This window comes from Hemibagrus wyckioides, linkage group LG01 (genome assembly GCF_019097595.1).
Source record: "Hemibagrus wyckioides isolate EC202008001 linkage group LG01, SWU_Hwy_1.0, whole genome shotgun sequence".
NCBI lineage: Eukaryota > Metazoa > Chordata > Actinopteri > Siluriformes > Bagridae > Hemibagrus > Hemibagrus wyckioides.
The window spans coordinates 28,888,280-28,915,989 of record NC_080710.1 but is presented as its reverse complement, the minus strand read 5'-3'; the positions used below and the strand labels follow the sequence as shown (position 1 = coordinate 28,915,989).

At 40.7% G+C, this 27,710-nt stretch overlaps 1 protein-coding gene across 1 annotated transcript in view; it reads right to left on the bottom strand.

Moving 5' to 3' along the window:
- Positions 1-6,012: 6,012 nt before the first annotated feature.
- Positions 6,013-27,710, bottom strand: part of adarb2 (adenosine deaminase RNA specific B2 (inactive)) — a 210,514-nt gene continuing 188,816 nt past the window's right edge. The window contains exons 7-10 of the mRNA XM_058406910.1: positions 25,356-25,530; positions 17,803-17,984; positions 11,897-12,078; positions 6,013-9,020 (exon numbers count right to left, since the gene is read on the bottom strand). Of these exons, the coding sequence (XP_058262893.1) occupies positions 8,844-9,020; positions 11,897-12,078; positions 17,803-17,984; positions 25,356-25,530 (716 nt within the window). The 3' untranslated portion in view covers positions 6,013-8,843. The remainder of the gene's footprint in view (positions 9,021-11,896; positions 12,079-17,802; positions 17,985-25,355; positions 25,531-27,710) is intronic.

The window sequence follows — 27,710 nt, the reverse complement described above, 5'->3', positions numbered from 1 at the left end:
CCCGAGTCTGTTCATTACCCGAGTCTGTTCATTACCCGAGTCTGTTTTTTACACGAGTCTGTTTATTATCTGAGTCTGTTCATTACCCGAGTCTGTTCATTACCCGAGTCTGTTCATTACCCGAGTCTGTTTTTTACACGAGTCTGTTCATTATCTGAGTCTGTTCATTACCCGAGTCTGTTCATTACCCGAGTCTGTTTTTTACACGAGTCTGTTCATTATCTGAGTCTGTTCATTACACGAGTCTGTTCATTACACGAGTCTGTTCATTATCTGAGTCTGTTCATTACACGAGTCTGTTCATTACACGAGTCTGTTCATTATCTGAGTCTGTTCATTACCCGAGTCTGTTCATTATCTGAGTCTGTTCATTATCTGAGTCTGTTCATTATCTGAGTCTGTTCATTACCCGAGTCTGTTCATTATCTGAGTCTGTTCATTACCCGAGTCTGTTCATTATCTGAGTCTGTTCATTATCTGAGTCTGTTCATTATCTGAGTCTGTTCATTACCCGAGTCTGTTCATTATCTGAGTCTGTTCATTATCTGAGTCTGTTCATTATCTGAGTCTGTTCATTATCTGAGTCTGTTCATTATCTGAGTCTGTTCATTACCCGAGTCTGTTTTTTACACGAGTCTGTTCATTATCTGAGTCTGTTCATTACCCGAGTCTGTTCATTACCCGAGTCTGTTTTTTACACGAGTCTGTTTTTTACACGAGTCTGTTCATTACCCGAGTCTGTTCATTACACGAGTCTGTTCATTACACGAGTCTGTTCATTATCTGAGTCTGTTCATTATCTGAGTCTGTTCATTATCTGAGTCTGTTCATTACCCGAGTCTGTTCATTATCTGAGTCTGCTCTTTACCCGAGTCTGTTCATTATCTGAGTCTGTTCATTATCCGAGTCTGTTCCTTACCCGAGTCTGTTCATTATCTGAGTCTGTTCATTACCCGAGTCTGTTCATTACCCGAGTCTGTTCATTACCCGAGTCTGTTCATTACCCGAGTCTGTTCTTTACCTGAGTCTGTTCTTTACCCGAGTCTGTTCTTTACCCGAGTCTGTTCATTACCCGAGTCTGTTCATTACCCGAGTCTGTTTTTTACACGAGTCTGTTTATTATCTGAGTCTGTTCATTACCCGAGTCTGTTCATTACCCGAGTCTGTTCATTACCCGAGTCTGTTCATTACCCGAGTCTGTTTTTTACACGAGTCTGTTCATTATCTGAGTCTGTTCATTACCCGAGTCTGTTCATTACCCGAGTCTGTTTTTTACACGAGTCTGTTCATTATCTGAGTCTGTTCATTACACGAGTCTGTTCATTACACGAGTCTGTTCATTATCTGAGTCTGTTCATTACACGAGTCTGTTCATTACACGAGTCTGTTCATTATCTGAGTCTGTTCATTACACGAGTCTGCTCTTTACCCGAGTCTGTTCATTATCTGAGTCTGTTCATTATCCGAGTCTGTTCCTTACCCGAGTCTGCTCTTTACCCGAGTCTGTTCATTACCCGAGTCTGTTCATTACCCGAGTCTGTTCATTATCTGAGTCTGCTCTTTACCCGAGTCTGTTCATTACCCGAGTCTGTTCATTACCCGAGTCTGTTCATTACCCGAGTCTGTTCATTACCCGAGTCTGTTCATTATCTGAGTCTGTTCATTACCCGAGTCTGTTCATTACCCGAGTCTGTTCATTACCCGAGTCTGTTCATTACCCGAGTCTGTTCATTATCTGAGTCTGCTCTTTACCCGAGTCTGTTCATTATCTGAGTCTGTTCATTACCCGAGTCTGTTCATTACCCGAGTCTGTTCATTATCTGAGTCTGTTCATTATCTGAGTCTGCTCTTTACCCGAGTCTGTTCATTATCTGAGTCTGTTCATTACCCGAGTCTGTTCATTATCTGAGTCTGCTCTTTACCCGAGTCTGTTCATTATCTGAGTCTGTTTTTTACACAAGTCTGTTCATTACCCGAGTCTGTTCATTACCCGAGTCTGTTCATTACCCGAGTCTGTTCATTATCTGAGTCTGTTCATTACCCGAGTCTGTTCTTTACCCGAGTCTGTTCATTATCTGAGTCTGTTCATTATCCGAGTCTGTTCATTACCCGAGTCTGTTCTTTACCCGAGTCTGTTCTTTACCCGAGTCTGTTCTTTACCCGAGTCTGTTCATTACCCGAGTCTGTTCTTTAGCCGAGTCTGTTCATTATCCGAGTCTGTTCTTTATCCGAGTCTGTTCTTTACCCGAGTCTGTTCTTTACCCGAGTCTGTTCTTTAGCCGAGTCTGTTTTTTACACGAGTCTGTTCATTATTTGAGTCTGTTCATTACCCGAGTCTGTTCATTATCTGAGTCTGTTTTTTACACGAGTCTGTTCATTATCTGAGTCTGCTCATTACCCGAGTCTGCTCATTACCCGAGTCTGCTCATTACCCGAGTCTGCTCATTACCCGAGTCTGCTCATTACCCGAGTCTGTTTATTATCTGAGTCTGTTCATTACCCGAGTCTGTTCATTACCCGAGTCTGTTCATTACCTGAGTCTGTTTTTTACACGAGTCTGTTCATTATCTGAGTCTGTTCATTACCCGAGTCTGTTCATTATCTGAGTCTGCTCTTTACCCGAGTCTGTTCATTATCTGAGTCTGTTTTTTACACGAGTCTGTTCATTATCTGAGTCTGCTCATTACCCGAGTCTGCTCATTACCCGAGTCTGCTCATTACCCGAGTCTGCTCATTACCCGAGTCTGTTCTTTACCCGAGTCTGTTCTTTACCCGAGTCTGTTCATTACCCGAGTCTGTTCATTACCCGAGTCTGTTCTTTACCCGAGTCTGTTCTTTACCCGAGTCTGTTCTTTATCCGAGTCTGTTCATTACCCGAGTCTGTTCTTTACCCGAGTCTGTTCTTTACCCGAGTCTGTTCTTTACCCGAGTCTGTTCTTTATCCGAGTCTGTTCTTTATCCGAGTCTGTTCTTTACCCGAGTCTGTTCTTTACCCGAGTCTGTTTATTATCTGAGTCTGTTCATTACCCGAGTCTGTTCATTACCCGAGTCTGTTCATTACCCGAGTCTGTTCATTACCCGAGTCTGTTCATTACCCGAGTCTGTTTTTTACACGAGTCTGTTCATTACCCGAGTCTGTTCATTATCTGAGTCTGTTTTTTACCCGAGTCTGTTCATTATCTGAGTCTGTTTTTTACACGAGTCTGTTCATTATCTGAGTCTGCTCATTACCCGAGTCTGCTCATTACCCGAGTCTGTTCATTATCTGAGTCTGTTCATTACCCGAGTCTGTTCATTACCCGAGTCTGTTCATTACCCGAGTCTGTTCATTACCCGAGTCTGTTCTTTACCCGAGTCTGTTCTTTACCCGAGTCTGTTCTTTACCCGAGTCTGTTCATTACCCGAGTCTGTTCATTACCCGAGTCTGTTCTTTACCCGAGTCTGTTCTTTACCCGAGTCTGTTTATTATCTGAGTCTGTTTTTTACACGAGTCTGTTCATTATCTGAGTCTGTTCATTACCCGAGTCTGTTCATTATCTGAGTCTGTTTTTTACCCGAGTCTGTTCATTATCTGAGTCTGTTTTTTACCCGAGTCTGTTTATTATCTGAGTCTGTTTTTTACACAAGTCTGTTCATTATCTGAGTCTGTTCATTACCCGAGTCTGTTCATTATCTGAGTCTGTTTTTTACCCGAGTCTGTTCATTATCTGAGTCTGTTTTTTACACGAGTCTGTTCATTATCTGAGTCTGCTCATTACCCGAGTCTGCTCATTACCCGAGTCTGCTCATTACCCGAGTCTGCTCATTACCCGAGTCTGCTCATTACCCGAGTCTGCTCATTACCCGAGTCTGTTCTTTACCCGAGTCTGTTCTTTACCCGAGTCTGTTCTTTACCCGAGTCTGTTCATTACCCGAGTCTGTTCATTACCCGAGTCTGTTCTTTACCCGAGTCTGTTCTTTACCCGAGTCTGTTCTTTACCCGAGTCTGTTCTTTAGCCGAGTCTGTTCATTAGCCGAGTCTGTTCATTACCCGAGTCTGTTCATTAGCCGAGTCTGTTCATTACCCGAGTCTGTTCATTAGCCGAGTCTGTTCATTACCCGAGTCTGTTCATTAGCCGAGTCTGTTCTTTACCCGAGTCTGTTCTTTACCCGAGTCTGTTCTTTACCCGAGTCTGTTCTTTAGCCGAGTCTGTTCATTATCCGAGTCTGTTCTTTACCCGAGTCTGTTCTTTACCCGAGTCTGTTCTTTAGCCGAGTCTGTTCTTTAGCCAAGTCTGTTCTTTAGCCGAGTCTGTTCTTTAGCCGAGTCTGTTCTTTACCCGAGTCTGTTCTTTAGCCGAGTCTGTTCTTTAGCCGAGTCTGTTCTTTACCCGAGTCTGTTCTTTACCCGAGTCTGTTCTTTAGCCGAGTCTGTTCTTTACCCGAGTCTGTTCTTTACCCGAGTCTGTTCATTACCCGAGTCTGTTCATTACCCGAGTCTGTTCATTATCTGAGTCTGTTTTTTACACGAGTCTGTTCATTATCTGAGTCTGTTCATTACACGAGTCTGTTCATTACCCGAGTCTGTTCATTACCCGAGTCTGTTCATTACCCGAGTCTGTTCTTTACCCGAGTCTGTTCATTACCCGAGTCTGTTCATTACCCGAGTCTGTTCTTTACCCGAGTCTGTTCTTTACCCGAGTCTGTTCTTTACCCGAGTCTGTTCATTACCCGAGTCTGTTCATTACCCGAGTCTGTTCATTACCCGAGTCTGTTCATTACCCGAGTCTGTTCTTTAGCCGAGTCTGTTCATTACCCGAGTCTGTTCATTACCCGAGTCTGTTCATTATCTGAGTCTGTTTTTTACACGAGTCTGTTCATTATCTGAGTCTGTTCATTACCCGAGTCTGTTCATTACCCGAGTCTGTTCATTACCCGAGTCTGTTCATTACCCGAGTCTGTTCTTTACCCGAGTCTGTTCATTACCCGAGTCTGTTCATTACCCGAGTCTGTTCTTTACCCGAGTCTGTTCTTTAGCCGAGTCTGTTCATTACCCGAGTCTGTTCATTACCCGAGTCTGTTCATTACCCGAGTCTGTTCATTACCCGAGTCTGTTCTTTAGCCGAGTCTGTTCTTTAGCCGAGTCTGTTCATTACCCGAGTCTGTTCATTACCCGAGTCTGTTCATTACCCGAGTCTGTTCATTATCTGAGTCTGTTCATTATCTGTGTCTGTTTTTTACACGAGTCTGTTCATTATCTGAGTCTGTTCATTACCCGAGTCTGTTCTTTACCCGAGTCTGTTCATTACCCGAGTCTGTTCATTACCCGAGTCTGTTCTTTACCCGAGTCTGTTCATTACCCGAGTCTGTTCATTACCCGAGTCTGTTCATTACCCGAGTCTGTTCTTTACCCGAGTCTGTTCATTACACGAGTCTGTTCATTACCTGAGTCTGTTCATTACCTGAGTCTGTTCTTTACCTGAGTCTGTTCTTTACCCGAGTCTGTTCATTACCCGAGTCTGTTCATTACCCGAGTCTGTTCATTACCCGAGTCTGTTCATTACCCGAGTCTGTTCATTACCTGAGTCTGTTCTTTACCCGAGTCTGTTCTTTACCCGAGTCTGTTCTTTACCCGAGTCTGTTCATTACCCGAGTCTGTTCATTACCCGAGTCTGTTCATTACACGAGTCTGTTCATTACCTGAGTCTGTTCTTTACCTGAGTCTGTTCATTACCCGAGTCTGTTCATTACCCGAGTCTGTTCAAGATTATACCGTGCTCAATTATCCATGCTTCTTTCTCCTAGAACTTAAACCGATTCCACCTGCAAAAATCCTGAGACTGAAAATCTTATGCATTCATCTGGATGGCTAAAAGACTAAAAAGCTGAAACCTTCATATCAACACCGGTGTTAATGTAGATGTACATTCAGTGGGTGTTAATATGAATATTCATACAAGCAGCTCCACAGTGTTTTCATTTAAAACCCCACAAAAAATAAAAAAATTCGAGAAACATTTCTTTTTATGCTGTTTTTATTCACATAAACATTCACTTTTAAGGTACAACCGAAGTGCAATGTACAGATCTTAGCAGCAGAATAATTGCAGATTTAAATATACATCTTATTTCGACACCTCGATTATTTTTTTTGTTTAGTTTTTGTATTTTTTTTATCTCATTATTTTTACAAAGTTTACAAAATGTACAGAGAATATTACAATATTGCCGATCGGTCACATGCCTACTACTGACTTCCGATGATTTTTTTTTCTTTTTCTTTGACGAATCGTTGATATGAATGATTAACCTGTGTAGGGGAATAAATAGCAAAAGAAAAAGAGAAATAATCACAAATATTTTAGTTGAGACGGCTAGTTTGGACATTTTTGGAGGAAATCTGTGATTAGCGAGGATAATAAAGGAGTGTGAGGGGGCAGCAGGGATGATGTGGATCACCGCCCTTTAATCGTAGCTGCTATGTGGATTAGCAAAAGGTTTTAAAAGACCGGGGAAGACCGTGATGGAGGACGAAACTCTCCATCCTAATCTACTGCATCAGCCTATTACATATCAGTCTACAGTTAATCACAGAGTCGGGGGGAAAACACTGAAGTTCGGGGGGGGGGGGGGAGAGAAGTGATTCATGCACAGCTCAGAGAGCTCATTTACAAATCCTAAAACCCACAGGACCGAGGGAACCACCACTAGGTGTCACTCTTACAGCTAGGACACGCTTTGAAATGCTGCTTCATACACTGGACCGTCGGTGAAGGATCTCAAATCTCAGAACTCATAATCCTAAACGGACAAGAAAATCATCAGGCTTTCGTTATTTATCAGACGTCTCACTCACTCCAGAGGACGAAAGTAGAAATGAAATGTTGAAAAATTCATTTTAATGCATTTTTCTTTTCCCTATTAGCTCTCCATTAATCAATAATAACATCTGATCCCACCCACTGAGTTTGATTGACATGTGACCTTATGCGCAGACAGCTAATATATAAATGGATTTTTTTTTAACATGGCAAATATTAATATATAATATCAATGACCAAAAGGTTCCAAACGAAAAGAGACGTGTTTTAATATTTGATGTTAGAATTCTAATGCAAACCATTATTCTAATTAAGAAATAATACATTTTTCATTTTCTGTATTTCTATTTTATTTAAAAATTCATGTTAGACCTTTATTAGTGTTTATTTGCGTTTTTATTTTTTATTTTCACTAAATTTCCACTCTTTAATTTTGGGAAATAACTCTATATAGCAATTTCAATATGATTTTTTCCCCCTTCATTTTATATGAGACAAAAAAATTTCAGATTTTTAAATTTCAGATTTATGCTTTTTTTTTTTTTTACCTTAAACCAATATTAGTATTTATTTATATATTTTCCCCCTTATTTTTTTTTAGAATTGTTTTTGTCATAAGATTTAATATTTTATGATATTTATTTTATTTTAATATTTTTAATGACATTCATTTATTTTTAATATTTTTAATATTATATATAATATCCTATTTATGCCTAATTATAAAACAGGTTATCGGCATCTTAATCCAAAAATCTGTATTAATTTATCTCCACATTTATTACTGCATTTTTTAACATCTGACTTGAATTTTAATATCGATTTAAATGACAGTTTTTTTGTTTAATTTTTTATTATTTTTTCCTAAACACATGATATACTAATTTAAAAGGAAAGGTCATATTTATGTCTTGTAATGATTTTATTTAAACCTAAAAATGAGCCGCTTACATCATTAAATTTTGTATATATTTATTTTAAAGTAAATTTTTCATTGTGTCTACTTTAGGTCCTCTGTGTGTCACCTGATAAACACACAGACCTCATGACTAGCTAATAAAAAAATGAACAACATTAAAATATACGCCTGGATAGAATTAAACATCATGTGGCAAAACCCCCCGAGTGTAATCATAATGGCTCCAGCTCTCCGCCTCTTCTCTCTACCTACTTCATTCCGCATGAAAGGGGATTTTCCCAGTAACAATAAAGCAGTACTGTATACTTCACCCCTTCACACAGAAATAATCAAATTTCTCCTCCACAGCGCTCCCATGTGTCCGCTTCACCCCCTTTTTCTTTTAAGCATGGGTCACTTGCTCCTGCCGTGTGCCTTTAATAAATACACAGTAAAGCAACATAAATGAAAGAAACAAAAAAAACAAGGGCATGTCATGTGCGTAGAGGTATTAAAGCGACACGGTGTAGCGGCTCGAGCGCTCCGTACAGACCCGCCGTGCTTTAATGGCACCATTTATGTTAGCTTGTCACTATTTCCTCCACTCGTCTCTTTATATTCCCTGTGCTGCACACAAAAGGGCTTGAATTAACCTGTCGCTGCAATGTCAAACCACCCTCCTGCTCTTTTTTTTTCCCTTTTGGAGGTGAGAGCTTGTGTGCTTGATGAAGGGGGGAAAAAAGAAGGTAAGGCTTGTATAAGTGTGTGTGTGTGTGAGAGAGAGAGAGAGAGAGAGAGAGAGAGAGAGAGAGGGGAGGAGGGGCACATCATTCTGACAGCGCCTTTAATTGGACGGTGCGTGAAGAACTCTACAGGGGCTGAGCATCCGGAAACAGGCCAGCGATGACAACATGGATGCTGCCTTTCACTTTGCCAAAGGTTAACACACACACACACACATTTAGTGGAGTGTGACAGCTGCAGGTGAATAGAGAAAGGGGACGCTGGAAGGTGAAAATGAAAAGTCATTCCCGTAACCCAGTTTTTTCTCCTGGTCACCATCAGGGAAAGCAAGTCTTCACTCGTTCTCGCTCTCGACGTATATAAGCGAGGTATTTAGTCTGTGGTCGCTACGTCACGGCGTCTCACGCCATCAGCATGAAGTGCTCTTGTTCCGCCGGTTTCCGGACCCACGTCCCCAACCCGGCTTCCCTCAGCGCTCGTACCCACTGCTCTTTCGCGCTCTGGTAGGATGCTGCCGCCTGCTTGGCCTCGGCGTACGTCAGTGGGCCGGCGCTTGAACCCGGAGCGCTCGCTACCAGCTGCGGAAGAAAGAAAAAAGTTGAGTGAGAGTGAGAGAGCAAAACAAAAACGAATGAGCCGGCACAAAGCGGGAACTTCAACAGCTGTGTAATCTCCCCATTTAAATTTCACAAGCAATTGAACATTCTGTGAGCTTTTTGGTGCATTTTCTTTTGTCACACACACACACACACACACACACACACAGATAGGAGATAGAGAGGTGCAGCAGATGAAGAAGAGGCATGGAGAAAAGTAAAGTTTCTTGGGAGATTAGCGTGTGTGCTCGAGCGTCTCTCACTGTGCTTGCCGAGCCTTTGCCATGGGAGGCTGCTCAAGTGCTTTTCATGATGATTACCAGCTCTACAGTCATTAGACTTTAACTGCCACCATTTGGTAGAGCAGCCGGAGCTCTTTCTGTACACTTCCATGATGAGACCGTGTGTTTTACTTTTTGCCTTTCTGTTTTTCTCACAAAGTGAAAGTCATTACAAACATCCTGACTTGTTTTCTGTAAAAACTCAGACTTCGTACTGTTTCGGCTTAAGTTATGGTTAGAGATCGTAAAAAAGCATAAATAACCAAATCTCTAAACTTAGGAAGGAGAAAGCTAATTTTCTCAAAACACAAAACACGGAGCTGATGGCGCCACGCTTAGGGGTTTAACATCTACAACACTTTACAGTACATCATTGCTGAGGGCTGGATTCATCACTTCCTGAACAGAGAACACAAAAATGTCTGTTCTCTCAAAAGCAGAAGGATGGATGGACTGATGGAAGGAAGGAAGGATGAAAGGAAGGAATGAAGGAGAGAAAGAAAAAAAAGAGAGAAAGGAAGCAATGGAGGGAGGGAGGGAGGAAGGAAGGAAGGAAGGAAGGAAGGAAGGAAGGAAGGAAGGAAGGAAGGAAGGAGGGAGGGAGGAAGGAAGGAAGGAAGGAAGGATGGAAGGAAGGAGGGACGAAGGAAGGGAGGAAGGAAGAGAGGAAGGAAGGAAGGAAGGAAGGAAGAGAGAAAGGAAGGAAGGAAGGAAGAGAGAAAGGAAGGAAGAGAGAAAGGAAGGAAGGAAGGAAGGAAGGAAGAGAGAAAGAAAGGAAGGAAGAGAGAGAGAGAAAGTGGGATGCAAAAGCAAGGCTCTTAACCCTCAATTGCTGTTTTATAAACAATAAGATAAAATGTAAGTTGCTCTGGATAAGAGTGTCTGCTAAATGCCAGTAATGCAATGGGAGGGAGGGAGGGAGGAAGGGAGGAAGGGAGGAAGGGAGGAAGGAAGGAAGGAAGGAAGGATGTTGTGATGGCATTCTTTCTAACAGGAAGGAAGGGAGAGAGAGAGAGAAGAAGGGAGGAAGGAAGGAAGAAAGGTTGCAATGGAATTCTTTCTTTTCCTTATCAATCACAGGAAGGAAGGGAGAGAGGGAGTGAGGGATTGAGGGAGGGATGAAGGAAGGAAGCAATAAAAGGAGGGAAAGTTGTTATGGCATTCTTTCTCTCCCTTTTCAATCACAGTGACAGTAACCAATCATAGGTTCAGTGCAGAAGTGGGCGGAGAGCAGGAGCAGCAGTTCAGACAGATGTTTGTGCTTCACATGCCTCAGTGGGAGTATATTCTAGCCTTTGCCCTTCCTGAGTGGTTGCTATTATGTGATACGGTCAAACTGCCTCATGGGTGGGAAATGGCCATGACAAAAAAAAGCTGAAAAGCTGAAAATCTGACCGGTGAGTGTTATTGCATCATAAAATGTAAGCACCAATGAGGGCCTAGTATGCATATAAGAGTCTTGAACGCTGGATCTGGAGATCATAACGAGGGAAAAGTGAGGTCTGTTGTCTAAGGTCTAGTTTTAAGGTCACTGAACCGACATTTAGAGTTCAGACAAGAAAATAATGAATTCTAGATTAAACAAAATACATTTTATTTGCAGAGAACATTTAACAATGCACATACATTTATTACATTTATTAATACAATTATTACATTAATGTATTTAAATGTATTACTTCATTTATTACATTTATATTTTGTGTATTTTATTTATGTATGTTTGCTATTATTATTATTATTATTATTATTATTTATTGGATTTATTTATATATTTTCACATTTATTTCTTTATTTTTTTTTTATTTTTTACATTTCTTTACTTTATTATTTCAATTTTAGCCAGAGTTTTTCTGTACATTTCCATGATATAGGTTTCGTCTTATATCACGTCGTATCAAATGAGCTTCCTGTATGCAAAATAAAGGCTGTGAACACTGGGAAGGGGGCAGGGCTATGGAGGGTTCTTTTTGGCTTTTTATATATTAAAAAGAACAAAGAACATTTGTTTTTGTTTTTTTGTTCAAATTGTTCTGAAAATCAAATGATTTTCAGAAAAATTTGAACAAAAAAACAAAAACAAATGTTCTTTAATTATGAATATTTATATTATGTTTATATTTATTTGTAATTATATTTTAGGTTTTTAAATTCAGAATAATAATCTCCTCATTTATTTATTTATTCTGATTTTTTTTTTAATCTAATCTTCATTATCTCCTGAAGCAGAACACACGTGGACAGTTATAATCAGTGTGATGAAATTTCCCCATCAACATTTTGCTGATGTTCTTGCGTTCACTCTCGTTATGTTCTGAATGAACGAAGGACAAATAAAAAATTCCGAAGCGTTTAATGTTTTACGAAACGAAGTTCATGAAGCGTGCGACTGCGACCTAAAGTGTTTTCTGTTTATTTTAATGAAGGCTGATAGAGAATTTCCGCACATCCTCTTAGTTTAATATTGAAGATTGAAATACTAGGTTGATGCTTAGCTTCAAAGTCCTACACATCATATTACAGGATTTCTTCTGCTGCTGTGTATGATGACTGTGTGTGTGTTAGAGCAGCTCTTACTTTGCGGTAGACTCTGTTCCAGCGCGTGTAAAGTGCACGTTTACAGAGTCGTGATGGAGCTCCACAGTCTCTGCGTTTGCCCACGGAGGCGTTGATCACCTCCAGCTGCTCGTCTCCTGCAGTCCAGTTCATGCTCAAGCACGATGCCTTGAGCTGCTGCCAACACTCACTGCTGCTCAGACCTATTACACACACACACACACACACACATACATACACACACACACACACAGAGAGATCAGTCATCACACATAGCAGCAGAAGAAATCCTGTAATATCATGTGTAGGACTTAATGGTCACTTAATACCACAAAGTGGACATTAATACACACTCAGGAAGCCAGAGCACGAGTACATGCACACTGAATCACGTTCTCGGCTAAACAAAGGTCATGTTCCAAACAGATTTTCTCCATTAATGTACTGTACCAGTATCGAATTCATGCAGAAACAGCATACGGTTGCACCTCATGCATCTTCACCCACTTTTTATTATCATTACACACTTCTCTGTAGACATTCTGCTGATTTTCCCCCAAAATAGTAAGTAATACTATACATACAGTATTTCCGTAGCATTCGCATTTAAACATCGAAACCTACAATATATTAGGCTACTGATTTCCCAACTAAGGGAGTTTTTCCTTCCCACAGTGACCTCAGGCTTGCTCATTAGGGATTAATACAAATAAATTTAAACACAGGTCTAATATTAATCTCAAACTTTTTGTTCTATTTTTCTTATGTTCTGTAAAGCTGCTTTGACACAATGTCCAAAGAGCGAAGTGCTATAGAAATACAATTGAAGTGAATGGAATTGTTGATTATGTTTCTGTAACAGCATGTCTCCAAGTGATGTATTGATTAGAAAGTGAACCCTGTTGCCTGAGTACATGCTAAAGAGATGAGGGTGGGGGGGAGAGAGAGAGAGAGACTGAGAGAGAGAGAGAGAGAGAGAGAGAGAGAGAGAGAGAGAGAGAAAGTGTGTGAGAGAGACAGAAAGCGTGAGAGAGAGAGAGAGAGAGAGAGAGAGAGAGAGAGCGTGAGAGAGGGAGAGAGAAAGCGTGAGAGAGAGAGAGACAGAGTGAGAGACAGAGTGAGAGAGATAGAGAGAGACAGAGAGAGAGAGAGAAAGCGTGAGAGAGACAGAGACAGACAGAGAGACAGAGAGAGAGAGAGAGAAAGAGAGCGTGAGAGAGAGAAAGTGTGTGAGAGAGACAGAAAGCATGAGAGAGAGAGAGAGAGAGAGAGAGAGAGAGTGAGAGAAAGAGAGAAAGCATGACAGAGGGAGAGAGAAAGCATGAGAGAGAGAGAGAGAGAGAGAGAGACAGAAAAGAGGCCGTGTTCTGAGAGGAGACAGCGCATTAGAGCGCTATGCTAGTGAGACCGGCGACTCACTTAACCTGCTTAATTGCCAGCGAGTGCTTGAGTGTTCCATTAGCTTAGTGTAATGTGGTGTCTGTGCGGTAAACATCAGTCGCAGCCACAAAAGACCTCTCTCAATCCTCAATCAAAACATATTTGCCACAGCAATTAGCATAGCACTCATTCCAAGCACGAGCGCAGATTGACCACGCATTAGCGCCTGATAACGATTTAGCAGCTCCAACCTGACGACGCTCATCGTACGCCAACACCAACCTGGGAGGATTCAGACGTGAGCGTGAGCATTATGTATTCCAGGCGTACGCCGCCGAGACGTCTTGATGACGCGCTAGACAACAGGTTCTCGTGTCGTATCTCGGCACTAAAGCTTTTTATCAAACATTTGACACTGTAAACCTCAGGCATCTCCTCAGGCATGTATTTCAATCAGAAAGCAAACAAGTCGAGAGCAGAGCGCACAATGTAATGCTGACAAACAGAGAGAAGGGGCGTACTGCTGGAGGAATAATCTCCCACACACTCGCTCTTCCTCCATGTGTGAATCTCTATTCTTTCTTTTCTCCACTCTACTGAGAAGAGTCGCAATGAATCGTCTGCCACCAGGACAATGATCCTGTCTCTCACTGCGTCTCCCATGCTCTAATACACTTACTCTGTCTTCCTTCCTTCCTTCTATTCCTGCCTTCCTTCTATTCCTGCCTTCCTTCCTTCCTTCCTTCTATTATTTCCCTCCTTCCTTCCTCTGTCCATCTGTCTGTCTTTCCCCTTCCTTCCTTCCTTGCTTTCCTTCCTTCCTTCCTTCCTTCCATCCATCCATCCACTCTCTCTGTCTGTCAGTCTGCCTTTCTCCTTCCTTCCTTCCTTCCTTCCTTCCTTCCTTCCTTCCTTCCTTCCGTGTCTGTCTGTCTCTCCACCCCCCCTTCTTTCCTCCTCACTTCATTCATGCCTCATTTTGCTCCCTTCATTTACTCCACTCCTATATTTCATTAATAGACTATTTGATTTGAAATCCTCTATGAAATCCTGATCAATTCCTCTGCCGCCCGTTGTTCTGGGACTCGCCCTTTATAGTGACGAGCTTCACTAACAGTTATTTCACTTTTAATAAGCCGACACACCTCCACCACCACCGCAACAGCGGAAATCCACAACTGTGTTTACATGTACAAATAATCTGATTACTACAAGAAGAGTGTTTACACTGACTTAATAATCTGATAAATACAAGACAATTATTACTGAATAAACTTCAATTGTGAGTTTACATTTATAAAATAATCTGATAACTACAACTGGGTGTTTACATGTGCTAAATAATCTGATTTTAGGAAGTGTGTTTACATGTGCTAAATAATCTGATTACAAGAAGTTTTGTTACAATGTGTATTGACATATATAGTAAATAATCTGAATAACTACAACTGTGTTTACATGTACTAAATAATCTGATTAGAAGAAGTACATGTCCTATATAATCTGATTACAAGAAGTCTGTTTAAATAAATAATCTGACAACTGAAAGAAGAGTGTGTGTTTACATTGACTTAATCTGAAAAATACAAGAAGAGTGTTTACTAAACAATCTGATAAGTAGAAGAAGGTTATTACAGAATATTATGATCACTACAATTGTGTGTTTACATGTACTAAATAATCTGATTACTACAAAAAGTGTGTTTCCATTTACTGATTTATCTGTTTACAAGAAATTTAATTTCATTTACTAAATAATCTGATAACTACAAGGGGTAATTTTATGTACTAAATATTCTGTTAACTACCAGATGTGTGTTTACATGTGCTGAATAATCTGATTACAAAAATGTGTTTACGTAGAAAATAATCTGATAACTGATCTGATAACAAAATGTAGAAAATAATCTGATAACTACAAGTGTTGTTATCTATAATCTCTATATACTACAATATGTTTGGGAGCATTTTTCTGATTCTGATTCTTCTTCAGTATAAATCAGTACACAGTGGAACCTCGGCATATGAATTTAATTGGTTCTGGAGGTGAGTTCTTGAGGTGAAAATGTGTATTGTGAAATAAATTTTCCCATAGGAAATAATGTAAATGCAGATAATCAGTTCCCGCCATGTAAACTGTATGGCTGCTTACAAAGAACTGACCCAAGCCAAGCATTCCAGGTCAAGGGTTCTCACAGGAAGTCATGCCACCAAGCTTGGGCTAAAAATAGAACAGACCGCCCACACCACCAATCTGTCAACAAAAAAACGCCCCAAAAATCACCTAGCTTACCTAGCAAGGCAACGTTGGTATCATGGGTTGACTCTTTCCAAACAACTTTCACGTACAAATTTGTACGCTTGGCTTTCCGCTGACGCAAACAAGTTTTGAAAATCTCCCGGACGTACGCGCAACTTAGCCGTCATTCGGTTCGGTTCATTCGTATGCTGAAAATTCTTTGTATGCCGAAGCAAATTTCTTGTAAAATTTCAATTCTTAAGGCAAAAATTTATAAGGAAGGCCATCCGTATGCCGAGGTTCCACTGTAGTCTGATACTAGGTTTATGCACCCAGGAGGCTAAGGTCCAAGTGCCGTGTTTCATTCTTTATAACCTAATTTCAGTTTGAATATTATTCAAAGCATTTTGACCAATCAGATTTGAGAATTCAACAGCACTGTGGTATAAACATATATAATACACCTACACTTTTTACGTTTTGTCACCTTGCTATTCAGCGTGAAAACTTGATCGCATCTGGAAAACAAAAGCCATTTTCTTTGTACACAGCCATGTCCATGAGCGTGAGTCCTTAGGCATTAACATTTATATATTTTTATTTCATATTTATTCTGACTGTTAGCGGTGGTGTTAGTGTTATACAGCAGAAAGTGTAGCACACGTGTGACCTGCTTGTGAAGGACAGGCTCATTGATTAAGTGAAGAAGCGATTTGCTCGGTGGTGATAATAGCTCTGCTTCGCTCCTGGAGACCTCTGTTCTTTATGACAGCGGAGCTTAAAATAACCAGGCCATTTTCCCCCCAACAACAGAGGCAACACAATGGAGGAAGAGCTCATCAAAGCTCATGAAAAGGCTGAAGCGGAGGTGCAAAGTGCAAACTCCTCCTCTCCTGCTGATAAGCCATGTGATTAGATTGATTACTGGGAAGAAGGACGGAGCCGATAGCACAGTTTGGTGACGTTGGTCAGTGTGTGTGTGTGTGTGTGGGTTTTGTTGGTTTTACTGGGAAAGGTCATGGTTCGGTCCATTAATCCTCTTAAATTTTTCTCCTTCCTGAGTTGGCTTCTGAACAAAGATCAGTTTAACGTTAATGAGAAAAGCGGAAACTCTTCTTTAAAAAAAAAAAATCTCAGCTTTGGAATCAGATCCAAAAATATTGGCACCCTTTATTAAAATAAATAACGATGAGAGAAAAAGAATAATAACGCTGACATTTCATTATAGATTTTTTTTATATGATTTTTTGATGTCTGTATTTTTTAATTCTGATGTTAGAATTCAATGTATAAATGTATTTTGCATCTAGTTTCATTTCATTAGCACAATTAATGCAAAAATAAATACATAAACAAACAAACAAATAAATGAAAAAATAAAAAATCTTGTATAAAATAAACAATGCAAAAAAATAGATAAATAAATAAAATAAAATAAAATAAAATTAATACAAGTAAAAAATATAAAAATAAAAAATAGAAAATAAAATTAATAATCTTGTATACTGTAACACAAAAATCATGTAAAAGAGTTTCTTCCTCATATCGTCTAAGGGAGTTTTTCCCTGCTTCTGTTGTCTCTGGCTTTCTGATTATAGATAAATATCAATAAACATTGTCACTGTATGTTGTCTTTATGTCTGTATCCTGATAAATCTACATTAGATACATCTACATTAAAGCTACCTGATGTTTTCTTTTACTGTTGACGTTGTGAGCAGCCATTCTGACTTGACGTCACTGCCTGAACTCGGGGGTTGAGTAGACCGAGTAAAAATTCCAAACTGAGAGGGAGTTTTCTTCGTTTATTTTCTTCCTTTATGTTTGAGGTGGCAAATTTTAAGTTATAAATTATGAGTTTTAATCTAACGCTGCATGAGATTGGGTTTTACACCCATACACCACAGAATAATCTGGGAAAAAAAAAGGTGAGCCACGTGTTAACTGGCTAATCAACACCCCAGAAAGGTAGTAATTAAGCACATGCAGAAAGTTGCGACCTGTGAAGCTGCAACCTGAGATGAATCTGCTTATGATATGGGGAGGGTGTGGAAATGAAAAAAAAAAACTATTAGAAGGAGGGTGAGAATACATCTGTGCAAATTAAAAACAAAAAAAGCTTTGTGATGGTGACGTCTTGCCGATTAGCATATGCCTAGCGTGCTACGTTGCTCCTGCTTGTATGATATCTAGGAGGAGATGATGAACCTCACATCCTCACCATGCAGACTTATTAACTGAAGTGAGTATTAGAGATTGTATTGTATTGTATTGTAGTGTGTGTGTGTGTGTGTGTAGCTTCTCGTACTGCTTAGTAGCGGCTGGTTGCGACGGTAGCAGGCAGGAAGTGAGCCGAGACGCTCCATCCTCTGGCTCAGTGTTCTGGAGAGGTGTCCAGTGTGTGTCACGCTGCCTACAGTTACACTGTACAGATACACCGGCTCAACAAAGTGACTCAGCAGCGCCCCTTGGAGGCCGAGTACGTTCCACCTGAGAGAGAGAGAGGGAGAGAGAGAGTTTAAAACCACCTTTATTGGAGCAGTCATAAAGCCAGAGCAAGTATTTCACTTTTCCAATTGATATTAGGAGAAAAGAAACAATAATTATTTGATATCTAAGTTTGCAGGAAAAAAGCAAGTAAGACAGAGAGTGAGAGAGATTGGGGGGGGTGAAGAAAGAGAGAGAGAGAGAGAGACTGAGAGAGAGAGAGAGAGAGATAGAGAGAGAGAGAGAGAGAACATGAGAAAGAGAGAGAGAGTTTGAGAACATGTATATGGACAGAAAAGAGGCTGTGTTCTGAGAGGACACAGAGATGGGTAGAGATGGGGCACAGGAGAGTGAGAGACACAGACACAACCTCACATGGTTATGCGTATGCCTCGGACGCATAAACAAACCCTCAGAGTGAGCGCCGATCTGTAAAATGGCAGATTTTCCATATGTCTTTTTGATGAAACCTATCTGACCAGACAGAGCGGGAAAACAGGACGATTATTAAACACACCTTGCTGTACCATGTGGAAAAGAGGTGATAATGTGCACAGCCTTAATGTATGTTAATGTAACACACACACACTCACACACACCTGTCACAGTGTGTATTATCTTCATTACTGTGAAACCCGTATTAGCATAACATACACAGACTACAGGCTGAATTAGCATATGTTGACTCTACGCACAAAAAGCCAGCGTCACCTGCTCCGGGAACGAGAGCCGAGAGCGAACAAAGTGCAATTAGATCCAGACTTTCGGGGCATAATTTATAATAAGGTGATAGATTACACCGTATGGCCTTCGTTTCAACCCGAACGCATTAATAACTACTGCTACGGATGTGTTCTTGAATCTGATTGGTCAGAAGGTGTTGATAAACCACAGGTATACTTTCAATACGCCCGTTTGAATATTTGATACGTTACTGTTTCTATGGTAACAACGTCGTCAAGGATTCGGATGGAGAAGCAAATGGATTGAAATTTGCTCGATATGTGACAAATATTTTTGTCAGGAAGTGTTTATTAAAGATTTATGGAAGGAGTCTCCAGTGTCAGAGGTAGGTCAATAGTATGTGATCTGTTTTTCTTTAGTGATATCACAAAATGGCTGCTTTTTGGTGCATTGTTATTAGCTTTAAGATTAGCTTCCACAGCATCATATATAACGTTTCATTCTTTAATACTTCCTGTCTCCTGTCGCTTGATTAATTTCCTATAATGCCATTTTTATTCATTTAATACTCACTATAAACCTCCTCACTTTCTTTGTGAAGTAAAATAGAATTAAACACGCTTGTATCCTAATAATCATAATCTAATCTGCTTACAAAAGAAACCCTCACTGCCACACACAATTCTTCTGTTTTTTCCTCCATTGTTCTTTTGCTTTAATTAATACCTTTTTTTAATTGTGACAGTAATTATTACCATCACTTCTCTCACATCTCTGTTTATCTCTAATAATAAACCAATCTAGTGGTTGGCTCCCCGAGCAGTCAATTAACACCGAGTGCTTTTCTTATTTCCCAGGAAGTGAACGATAACGTCCCGGGCGTAGTCTCATGAACTTCTGTGTCACGTCTGGAGAACCTCTCTCACACCTATGCGTGCTGGAAGAGATAGAGATCTGGCTCTTTATTCTCTCCTTCTCCCTGCTGTGTGTCTTTGAGGAGAGAACTGATTTAGCCTTGCGATATCCATTTGCCCAGGATGCAACGCTGTGAATTAGAAACATCTTTTAATCTCATGCAAGAAAAGACAGCCATCTGGCTTGTGTATGAACTTAAACGAGGGACGAGGGGGGTCTCTCTCTCTATCTCTTTCTCTCTCTCTCTCTCTCTTTTCCCCTCTATCGCTCTATTTCTTCACTCTGAGGCCATTAAATTAAAGCATTCATCTACATAAAACTCTGAATGCAATATAAAGCATCATATTCATTGCCAAACCATTTTAGGCCTTCAATTAAAACCGTCGTTGGTTTAATTAAACATCCACTCCACTCAATCAGCTCCCTGTATATTACTGCCACTAAAAAAACAAAAATAAAACAATAATCACATGCCGACAGACAGGAATGCAGCTTTTGCTATTTCCTTAATGCTAAAGATGTTTAGAGTTAGTGGACTGTCTACTGGTCTAATATGAAGCGAGAGAAAAAAAAATAATAGTGTCCAGTTTAAAGCTTAAATATCACCTCGCTTCCTGCTCTGATCTCCATAATGCCCTGGACCTTCGTTCCCGGTACACCTCGTTCTTCCAAACAGGATCATTCACAGAAAAAGGCAAAAAGCAGCTTTCCATAAGAAGCCTTGATACCCCTTTCTGTATCATTCTTTTCTTCTGTTTCACCCCAGACTGTGACCTGGCCAGATTTAATCACACTCATCCTGATGCTGATCGACTGAATCATATTTATAAAACAGAGATGCACTTATTAAAGAAAGCGATGCTGAATTCTCAAATCTGATTGGTCAGAAGGTGTTGTTTAATTTTCTTTAAAAGCAGTCCATATTAATGAGCTCGATATTCTTTATATAGTAATGACTACAGACTATCTCTGCATTCATCGCACATACACATACATTAGAACCTCGGCATACGAATGCCCTCCCTTACAAATTTTCACCTTAAGGATTAAGGCATATGAAGCACTTTCCAAATACGAATGAACCAATCCGAACCGAAGTTGCGTGTACATCTGGGAGCCGTTCAAAACCTGTTTGCGTCAGTGGAAAGCCAAGCGAAACGAGTTTACAAATTTTATGAATTTGTTTTCAGTCAGTGAAAGCTGTTTGGAAAGCATCAACCCACGATACCAACGTTCCCTTCAGCATGTGTTCAAAAGCTAGGTGATTTTTCAGGTGTTTTTTTGTTGACAGATCGGTGGTGTGGGTGGTCTGTTCAATTTTTAGCCCAAGCTTGGTGGCATGACTTCCTGTGAGAACCCTTGACCTGGAATGCTTGGCTTGGGTCAGTTCTTTGTGAGCAGCCATACAGTTTACATACACTTCGTACTGGTAATATTGGTCATATTTTTGGCTGGCTGGAACGGATTATCTGTGTTTACATTATTTCTTCTGGGAAAATTCATTTCGCAATACACATTTTCACCTCAAGAACTCACCTCCAGAACCAATTCAAGTCCTATGCCGAGGTTCCACTGTACATTCATCAACATGGACTCTTTTACCTCCACAGGACTTTGCATATACTGTATATATACCTTTAAATATAGGCTATACTTTTTTGTCTCTTGCATTTTTTTGCACTATAATAATTTTGTAATTGTAAATTTGTAATTCATACCTTGTACATTCTATTCTTTCCTTTTTTTCATGTCCTTAACTTATGTGTTACATATATGGTTTAACACACTGTTTACTGTATATATGACTATAAACTCTTGAATCTTACTGAATAAATGTGCGTGTTTAACATACCTCTTTTTGGGTTTTTTTTGGCAGATATTCTTTAAACGTACTTCTAAACCGATAAAAACATCTTTAATAACTAAGAAATGATTGGCAGATTGCTGTCATGTTAGAGGAATGAAACACTACAGGACATGCAGATGGCAGTGCAGGTGGAGAATCTTAATATTAATAACAATAATGATGTTTGAAGCAAATATAAACAGTCAGTAGGTCAGACGATCAGTGAACTGGCTAAGAGGGTAAAGCACAGGAAATAAGAAACTGAGAAACAGGAAAGATAGTGTAAACTGGTAAGTGATAGAGTGATGAGAAGGCTTGGTATTGTGGGATAAACTGGAAGAATACTTTGTGCCATATACTAGACACATTTAAATACACAAACTTAATTTAGACTAATCATAGCTCATTAGATCATAATAATACAGGGGCGGAGAAATGACACAAGTCGATATAAACAATTACATCCCCATGTCACTGATTATTTTCCTAGAGCCACATATCACAAAGTGCTTTATTTCTGACTCCAATCAAAATACGATACCTTGATAAGTTCCTCCACACCAAACTCACTCATCCATGTCTTTATGGACCTTGCTTTGTACACTGGTGAGCAGTCATTTTGGAACAGGAAGTGGTCATCCCCAAACTGTTCCCATTAAGTTGGGAACATGAAATTTGTCCAAAATGTCTTGGTATGCTGGAGCATTAAGAGTTCCTTTCACTGGAACTAAGGGGCCGAGCATAAACCCTGAATGCAATGATTTGGAGGGGTGTTCCAAAACTTTTGACAATATTGTGTGTGTTAAAATATTAACTGAATATTTTTAAATAAGATCAAATGACGTGACTATTTTAAAAGCGACAATCTGAGAATCTAAAACAAACTGTGATGCGTTCAATAATTTACTCAAGAACGATGTACAGTTAAAGTGCTTGACACTGCAGCTGGATTCTCCTGCGCTTAAAGACCTTTAAGAAGCCTAACATCAACAGAGACAAACAGAGGGAAACCGATGGTCATAATTAAATCAAGCATATGGTAATAAATGCAAACACAGCTGCGAGTGTACGTGTGTGTACTGTGTGAGATTCTCACATTCGCCGAGTTTGCAGAAAGGGTGTGAACATGTGAGCTGAATGAGAGAGAGAGAGAGACAGAGAGAGAGAGAGAGAGATGAGTAAGTGAAAGAGAGAAAGAGAGAGGATGTGAAGGAGCATAAGAGAAAATCCATGTTATATACATTTTCTGTATCTGTTCTCTTTCTCTCCTCTTTCTATATCTCTCTTTCTCTCTCCTCCCTTTCTCTCTCTTTCTTTCTTTCTTTTTTTCTCTCCTCTCTCTCTCTCTCTCTCTCTCTCTCTTCTCCCTTCTCTTTCCTCCCTTTCTCTCTCTCTCTCTCTCTCTCTCTCTCTCTTTGTCTGTCTGTCTGTCTGTCTTTAAGGAGCAGGATACAGCAGGAAGCCCAGGAGGATTCAGATTAAGGCAGGACATATCCACTACAGGAACTAATTACAGCAGGATTACTGGCTGCGTGGCTGCTCCTCAGAAGACGAGTGGTCATTAAACGACACCAGTGCTGACCTGCAGGCTGCCACGCTCTCCTTAAAGACAAATATCACGCCAACCTTTCGTCCCTCATTAAAACACGGCAGAAAGAAGGGGGCTGTTTAAACAGAGCTAACACGCCTTCATAAAAAGTAATCCTCTAATAAAGATAAACCTTAAATCAATGTGTGTGCATGTGTCCAGGGACATGTCTCTGAGTCCTCTCACATCCACACTGGGTGGAATCTCACAGAGCTGGTCATGGTCACCTCGAGTCCATTTGTCAGTCTCACGCAAACTGATGAACTAACAGGGTTTAAAAAGGATCTCTTCTTTCAAACTAGAATTATCAGCACTTTATATCCATTTTACTGAAATGAACATAAAATTCATTACAAGTACATTATTTCTTGTTCCCAAATAGAGACTCTGGTGATGGACATTAGTGATGGACATTGATGATAGACATTGGTGATGGACATGAGTTATGGACATTGGTGATAGACACTGGTGATGGACATTGGTGATGGACAATAGTGATGGGCATTATTGATGGAGATTGGTGAAGGAGACTGGTGATAGACACGGGTGATGGACATTAGTGATGAAGACTGGTGATGGACATTAATAATGGACACTGGTGATGTACATTATTGATGGACATGAGTGATGGACATTGATGATGGATGTTAGTGATGGAGACTGGTTATAGACATGGTGATGGGCATTAGTCATGGACAATAGTGATGGACATTAGTAATGGCCACTGGTGATGGACATTGGTGACAGAGATTGGTATTGGATATTAGTGAGGGACATTGGTGATGGACATCAGTAATAGAGACTGGTGCTAGACACTGGTGATGGACATGAGTGATGGGCAATAATGATGGACATTAGTGATGGACATTAGTGATGGACATTAGTGATGGAGACTGTTGATGGACACTGGTGATGGACACTGGTATTGGACATTAGTGATGGACATTAGTGATGGAGACTGGTGATGGACACTGGTGATGGGCATTAGTGATGGACACTGGTGATGGAGACTGGTGATGGATATTGGTAATGGATATTAGTGATGGACACTGGTGATGGACATCAGTAATGGAGACTGGTGATAGACACTGGTGATGGACATTAGTGATGGAGACTGATGATGGACACTGGTGATGGATATTGGTATTGGACATTAGTGATGGACACTGGTGGTGGACAGTGGTGATGGGCATTAGTGAAGGAGACTAGTGATGAACTTTGGTGATAGACATAAGTGTTGGACAGAGATTGGTGATGAACAGTGAAAGATACTGCTGTTGGACAATGGTGATGGACATTAGTAATGGACATTTCTGATAGATGTTAGTCATAAACATTAGTGATAGACACTGGTAAGAGACATGAGTGTTGGACATTAGCGAGGTCACTGATGTGCCTTGGGCTTCTTTTGTTGTGTAACTGTTTCAAATGCTGTACAGTTCTGGACAGACCACGTGATCGTCTGTCTCAAGATTTAATATTTGTGCAGTTCTAACTTCAGGATGTGTGTGTTCAGCGTGTGTTCAGCGTGTGTTCAGCGTGTGTTCAGCGTGTGTTCAGCGTGTTTTGAGCGGGTGTTGAGCGTGTGTTCAGTGTGTTTTGAGCGGGTGTTGAGCGTGTGTTCAGTGTGTTTTGAGCGTGTGTTCAGCGTGTGTTGAGCGTGTGTTGAGCGTGTGTTGAGCGTGTGTTCAGCGTGTGTTAAGCGTGTGTGTTCAGCGTGTGTTGAGCGTGTGTTGAGCGTGTGTTCAGCGTGTGTTCAGCGTGTGTTGAGCGTGTGTGTTGAGCGTGTGTTGAGCGTGTGTTCAGCGTGTGTTCAGCGTGTGTTGAGCGTGTGTGTTGAGCGTGTGTTGAGCGTGTGTGTTCAGCGTGTGTTCAGCGTGTGTTCAGCGTGTGTTCAGCGTGTGTAGAGCGTGTGTTCAGCGTGTGTTCAGCGTGTTTTGAGCGTGTGTTCAGCGTGTGTTGAGCGTGTGTTGAGCGTGTGTTGAGCGTGTTTTGAGCGTGCGTTCAGTGTGCGTTGAGCGTGCGTTCAGCGTGCGTTGAGCGTGCGTTGAGCGTGTGTTCAGCGTGTGTTCAGCGTGTGTTGAGCGTGTGCTCAGTGTGTGTTCAGCGTGTGTTGAGCGTGTGTTGAGTGTGTTTTGAGCGTGCGTTCAGTGTGTGTTCAGCGTGTGTTCAGTGTGTTCAGTGTGTTTTGAGTGTGTGCTGAGCGTGTGTTCAGCGTGTTTTGAGCGTGTGTTCAGTGTGTGTTGAGCGTGTGTTCAGCGTGTGTTGAGCGTGTGTTCAGCGTGTGTTGAGCGTGTGTTGAGCGTGATTTGAGCGTGTTGAGCGTGGATACAGTACACACCTGGCTATCTTGTCTGTGCAGGACATCGTGACCAGTCTCTCGCCCTGCATCACTCCGTCCCATGTCTGTATGGCTGATCTGCACCTGACCGGCAGCGTCCCCTCCCCCGACTCGATCTTACTCCGCAGATGGCTGTGGAACTTCTTCACCACCGGTCTGCTGCTGTGCACCGAGACTAAATAAAAACAACAACAACAACAAAACAACACAACATGATCACTGTACAGAGAACTGCTGTTAACACAGAGACAACACATTCCAGCACTGCATTCTTAGAACTTGTTGGTGATCAGCATCTGGTAGTTGGGATTGATGGTAGTCAGTAACTGATTGATAGAAACACAGTGACTGGTTGTTGGGAATGATGGTTATTAGTGATTAGTTTTTTTGGGATGGTGGTAAGCAGTGATTATTTTTTGAGAATTACGGTGATCAGTGATTAGTTTTTAGGGAATGGTGGTGATCAGTGATTAGTTTTTAGGGAATGGTGGTGATCAGTGATTAGTTTTTAGGGAATGGTGGTGATCAGTGATTAGTTTTTAGGGAATGGTGGTGATCAGTGATTAGTTTTTAGGGAATGGTGGTGATCAGTGATTAGTTTTTTTTGGGAATTATGGTTATCAGTGGTTAGTTTTTAGGGAATGGTGGTGATCAGTGATTGGTTGTTGGGAATGATGGGGATCAGTGATTGGTTTTAAAGAATGATGGTGATCAGTGTCTAGTTTTTGGACATGACCATGATTAGTGGTTGGTTTTTTGGGGATGATGATGATCAGTGATTATTTTTTGGGAATGATGGTGATCACTGACTAGTTTTAAAGGATGATGGTGATTAGTGTCTAGTTTTTGGAAATGACCATGATTAGTGGTTGGTTTTTTGGGGATGATGGGGAGCAGTGATTGGTTGTTGGGAATGATGGTGATCAGTGATTAGTTTTTGGGAATGATGAGGATCAGTGACTAGCTTTTGGGTATGATGTTGATTAGTGATTAGTACTTGGGAATGGTGGTGATCAGTGATTAGTTTATGGGGATGATGGTGATCAGTGATTGGTTTATGGGAATGATGGTAATCAGTGATTAGTGTTTGGGGATGATGGGGATCAGTGATTGGTTGTTGGGAATGATAATGATCAGTGATTAGATTTTGGGAATGATGGGGATCAGTGATTAATTGTTGGGAACAATGAGCTTTAGCACCTAAAGTGTACTGAAAGTGAGTTATTCCACTTGTGACTGTTCTCTTTGTGTCTTACTAACACTGCCTCACTTTGTCTGCATCCTTACAGGAATTATAGTATTTTGTAAAAAAATATATAAATAGCTTTTGGTGCCTTAACCAAAGAAAAGTTCTTCCTTCTTCAAGTTATACATATTGATATGCAAATGAGCATGCAAATTAGTCCCTAGCTTCACCTGCTGACTTTTTGATCATGCATTAGCTTCTTTCCTCTGACTTATAGTGGGAGCATTCAGCTCTCTCAGTGCACTTCTGTTCATCAGTCTGGATAACAGCATCTGCTACCTGCTTTAAATATAAAGAGCATATAAGATATAAAGAGTTTTGCTCTAGTGCCCTTCAATGACTCTGTTATTCCTGAGATCCGCACCTCCATCTTGCACCCGATCCATCCCTCATTCTAGTTTTAAACAGGTGATACGATCTATTCTACTTTTTAAAATCTAAGCTCTCGTGTGTTTCTGCAAAGATTTCACGAACACTTTTTGACCCGTGTGTGCAGATCAGCACACTGAGATCTAACAAATCCCGACAAAAAGGCAATAATCAGAAACCATTTCCTCAAAGCTCCTTAACAAGAGCATGGTGCTCAGATTTTCTCTCTCTCTCTCTCTCTCTCTCGGCATATCCGTGTTAAAGTGATGAGTCTTTAAACGCTTTAATGACCGAATGTGAGAAGTTCAAAGCGTTTCTCTTCGAAGGTTTCTCCACTCTGATGATTAAGCTGCTGCAGATGGTCAAAAAAAAAACAACCCCACATGATCGACATAATGAGGCACTGGTGCAGTGGCTAAACACAGTGATCTGGCTTGAAGATGAAGCGTGATAAATGCACACACGTAATTATTTACGAGACGGAAATATGTCACAGAGATAACATTAATCACACAGTGATAGGAAAAAAGGGAATCATTCTTTATCTTCGTCATGAAAGGAGTGAAGGTACTCATGGGAGGCCCTGGTTCTGGAATAGGACACGACATGAAAAAGGGTTATGCTGATGTCTGACAGCTAGTGACAAAAGCGTGGTGGGGGCTTTCAGAAACTCTGAATGGAAAAAAAAAAGATCCATCCAGAACGTGATAGACAGAGAGGATAAGAGAGAGAAAAAAATG